Source organism: Rhinopithecus bieti, unplaced genomic scaffold (genome assembly GCF_001698545.2).
Source record: "Rhinopithecus bieti isolate Rb0 unplaced genomic scaffold, ASM169854v2 scaffold_75502, whole genome shotgun sequence".
NCBI lineage: Eukaryota > Metazoa > Chordata > Mammalia > Primates > Cercopithecidae > Rhinopithecus > Rhinopithecus bieti.
This window is the reverse complement of record NW_016827875.1, coordinates 33,054-37,381: the sequence shown is the minus strand read 5'-3', so window position 1 is coordinate 37,381 and position 4,328 is coordinate 33,054. Positions and strand designations below refer to the sequence as shown.

General features: G+C 45.4%; 1 protein-coding gene across 1 annotated transcript; it reads left to right on the top strand.

Annotated features, from left to right (window-relative positions):
- The first annotated feature begins 1,603 nt into the window (after nucleotides 1–1,603).
- Nucleotides 1,604–3,525, top strand: LOC108523516 (growth-regulated alpha protein). Its single transcript, XM_017864156.1, has 4 exons — nucleotides 1,604–1,858; nucleotides 1,957–2,080; nucleotides 2,195–2,278; nucleotides 2,810–3,525. The coding sequence occupies exons 1-4, from the start codon at nucleotides 1,759–1,761 to the stop codon at nucleotides 2,823–2,825; spliced, it is 324 nt and encodes a 107-aa protein (XP_017719645.1). The 5' UTR covers nucleotides 1,604–1,758; the 3' UTR covers nucleotides 2,826–3,525.
- The last annotated feature ends 803 nt before the right edge of the window (nucleotides 3,526–4,328 follow it).

Genomic DNA, 4,328 nt, shown 5'->3' with positions numbered 1-4,328 from the left:
CATATATATATAGAATATATATATATATAATATATAAATATATAAAATATGTAAAATATATAAAATATATATATGTGAATTCACATCAGGATGAGTTTCTGTTTAGGCAATGTTGGAAAACCTATTTCCATTTTGTTTATTTAACAAACATTACAAGGCACTTAAATCCATGCTGGCTCTTACAAATGTTGACTCATTTATCATAACCGCCTTGGGGTAGAAACAGAGAGGCTAAACAACCTGCAGGCTATGCTTCACTACTATATGCAGGTGGCAGCCTTGCCGTGTTCTCTGCTTGGCTAGGAACACAGGTCTTACCTATCGAGCTGGGCTGTGTAGAACTCTGTTGTGGAGACATTTGCCTCCGGGTCTGGGGCCTCTGCTTTTTCCCTCTCCTCCCATCTTACTCCATGTCTCAGAGAGCTCTGAATCCCACTTGGAAAATCACACTTAAACCCTCTGAAAACCTAATGATGAATAAAAATAAGTTCTCGAGAACTTCTGGAGAAAAAAGTAACAAAGCTACCAGATTGAATGACTGAAATTCCTGAGAGAAAACAACATGTATGTGTTCCTCTAGAAAGGGGGCCCAATATTGAATACCAGGAAGTCCTATAGTAAATGGAATGTGACGTTATGTGGGATCTGGCGTTCCTATTTCATCTGGATGCACGTCTGCTGCTTCAGTGGGAATGGCGCTTGCACACCAGGTACCCACTCCCTGGTGTCATGTGCTATGCCGTCCGAAGACATAACGAGGAATGGTGAGCCCATGAACCTGCTGTACCGAGCCCCTCCGAGGTCCGGGGTGACAACCAGTGCCGTATTTCTAGATCAAATCTGAACTCCTCCTACAGGGAAAAGATTTTCAGGGGATTTTGGAATTTCCAACATTTTACAGGGAAGAAGGAAGTTATGCAGGATAGGAAAGAAGAGGTCATGCTATACAGCCCTGGCTTCCACTGACACTAACACTGGATTCAACTTTTGACGCTGATCATCTGTTGCCACCAAATGGAGGACGTAAAGAAGATGTTCTAAGTGTGATTAGAGAATATGCAACACAAGGAACAAGCAGAACATTCTTCTCTGGTATCTGACATGATGGACTGTATTTTCACAGAGAGCACTGATGTTAGATGTACATGAAATAGGCTAATCCGAAAATAAGAAAGGCTGAGGCAGAGAGGATAATACAGTTCCAGCCTATCTCCCAGCACCTTGTTAATTTCTCTCACCTTCCAGAGACAAATCCGAGACACAACTCTCTTCCTCCAAAGAGGTCGCGCCTACCCTGTGGTGGTTCTCAGGGATCCGCCCCAGCTCCTTCTCGGCTCCCAACCCCACACGCTGGGATCACTAGGCACCCAAGATCCCACCTCTCAGGTGGTATCTTCAGCGCTGGCTGCCACCCAGCCCCCCTCCAGGGATCCGGGGCAGAAGGCGAATATCCCAGAGTCTCAGAGTCCACGGGAGTTACTCTAGAGGACGAGGCGCGGGCTGCATCAGTGGACACCCCCACCCCACTCGCACACCAAGTGCTCCACCCCGGGGGCGGGGCCGTCTCCTTCCTTCCGGACTCCGCATGGATCTGGAGCTCCGGGAATTTCCCTGGCCTGGGAGCTTCGGGCTTTCCAGCCCCATTCATGCATAAAAGGGGTTCGCGGATCTCGGAGACCCACAAAGCCCGGGCAGCAGGCACCTGTTCGCCAGTTCTCCCTCTCCTCGCACAGCCACCAGACCCGTCTGCTGAGCACCATGGCCCTCGCCGCGCTCTCCGCAGCTCCTAGCAATCCACGGTTCCTGCGGGTGGCGCTGCTGCTCCTGCTCCTGGTGGCCACCGGCCGGCGCGCAGCAGGTGGGTCCCGACGCCTTGGGGTCCCCGGGCCGGACGCGGCTGGGGTGGGCGCCCCGCGCCGACAGCCTCGCTCAATCAATGAGTCTCTTCTTCCCTAGGAGCGTCCGTAGTCACTGAACTGCGCTGCCAGTGCTTGCAGACCCTGCAGGGAATTCACCCCAAGAACATCCAAAGTGTGAACGTGAAGGCCCCAGGACCCCACTGCGCTGAAATCGAAGTCATGTAAGTCCCGCCCCGCGCTGCCGCTGTCACCGCCGCGGTCCTCGACTGTCCCGCTGCCCCAAACCCTGTGCCCAGTTCGACCTCCTGCCTGATGGAATTCCCTTCTCTCTGCAGAGCCACACTCAAGAATGGGCAGAAAGCTTGTCTCAACCCCGCATCCCCCATGGTTAAGAAAATCATCGAAAAGATGCTGAACAGGTGAGTTATAGTTTCTATGTACACAGGTGACTGGAGCCGTTGGTCAGAAATACTGGCATCTGCCCCCTAAAAATAAAATCAGGAAAACTCAGGGGTTAGTTGAATGACTAGAAATTGTGATTATTGTTTTCACAATTAAAGTTTCCTTTACGATAATGACTGCTCTGGTGCCAGAGGATATTCCCAATGCCTGGCGTCCCCACCGAAGTTCTTCTTTCGTTCCATTGAATGTAGGTAAAACTACCTTCATTTGAGGCCCAGTAGGACAAAGAGTAATAGGTTCTGGCTGTTTTTAATCCAACAGTACAGTGGAGACCACCACCCCACTCCACCCCCATTCCTAAAAGAGCATCCCAAGCCTAGAGGTCCTTGCCACACAGTACAGCTGTCACAGGCAGTAGCCACTTGGTTGCCAGGCTGGGGAAACTGCATTCAGAAAACTCTAGAGGCTGGAAGAGCAGGACAGGAGCAGAGTGTTGTGCAGTCAGTTTTCCCGAGCACCTACTCAGGGCACCCATTTTCTCTTTACAGTGACAAATGCAACTAACCAGAAGGAAGGAAGAAGCTCATTGGTGGCTGTTCCTGAAGGAGGCACAGTCCTTATATGAACAGAAGAGAAAAGAGAGACACAGCTGCAGAGGCCACCTGGATTGAGCCTAATGTGTTTGAGCATCACTTAGGAGAAGTTTTCTATTTATTTATTTATTAGTTTGTTTTGAAGATTCTATGTTAATATTTTAGGTATAAAATAATTAAGGGTATGATTAAGTCTACTTGCACCCTGTCCCGTTATATTCATTCTTTTTAAAATGTCAACCCCAAGTTAGTTCCATCTAGATTCGTATTTAATTTGAAGGTAGAATGTTTTCAAATGTTCTCCAGTCATTATGTTAATATTTCTGAGGAGCCTGCAACATGCCAGCCACTGTGATAGAGGCTGGGGGATCCAAGCAAATGGCCAATGAGATCATTGTGAGGGCAGGGGAATGTATGTGCGCATCTGTTTTGTAACTGTTTAGATGAATGTCAGTTGTTATTTATTGAAATGATTTCCTAGTGTGTGGGTCAACATTTCTCATGTTGAAACTTTAAGAACTAAAATGTTCTAAATATCCCTTGGACATTTTATGTCTTTCTTGTAAGGCATACTGCCTTGTTTAATGTTAGTTTTACAGTGTTTCTGTCTTAGAACAAAGGGGTTTAATTATTGATGTTTTCACACATAATATAAAAATAAAGTACTTAAAAATAGAAAATCCTCATTTGATTTTTGGGGGAAACAAGGGCTATCTTTACTGGAAAATCTGGTGATTTATATCAATATTTCTCAATATTTGTATTGTGTTATTTTCTGGGTGTTCAATTCGCTGTACAGATAAATCAAACTATGAGCTATGCTTCATTTCATGTGGTGATTGCTGCCAATACCCTTGGCTCTCACCTAGTGAAGAATGTGCTTTACCAAACTATGGGCTGGCCCCTAATGGGAGAGTCACTGATATAAATTGCCCTTTTTATAAGAAGTTTCTTTCTGTCTTGCTACTCAAATTTACCTCCTTAAAAACATTTATATTATCTTAATAAGTGCCCTCATTTCATTGCTTTGGTTAAACAACATTTCTTATAATTGTTGACAGTTTAATAAAGGTGGCAGTGAAATGGTGACTAAAATATTTCTTTTTTCAAAACTGAAATCATTTGTGTCGTCAATAGAAGCAGAAGTGAGTGGTTGAATGCTTCACCTGTGAAAAGATCTTATTGAAATTTGGGCTCAGCTTTCTAACCTTCACATATAAGTAATTAGTACTAAGATCAGTAGTGTTTCAATCCTTTATAGCAATATGCCAAATACAATGGTTTTAAGATCGGACTGCATTCATTTATATCCTTTCTAGGAATTTTGATGGGACCTCATAGAGCGGTTGTCCTCTGGGGAACTCTGTATTCATTGCTGTCCCAGGATGGCAGCAGCACTACAGGTTTTAGGACAGAAGCACAATTGGCATGTCTAAGGAAGAAAGACCCCAATAATATAAAAGAAAGCACACTC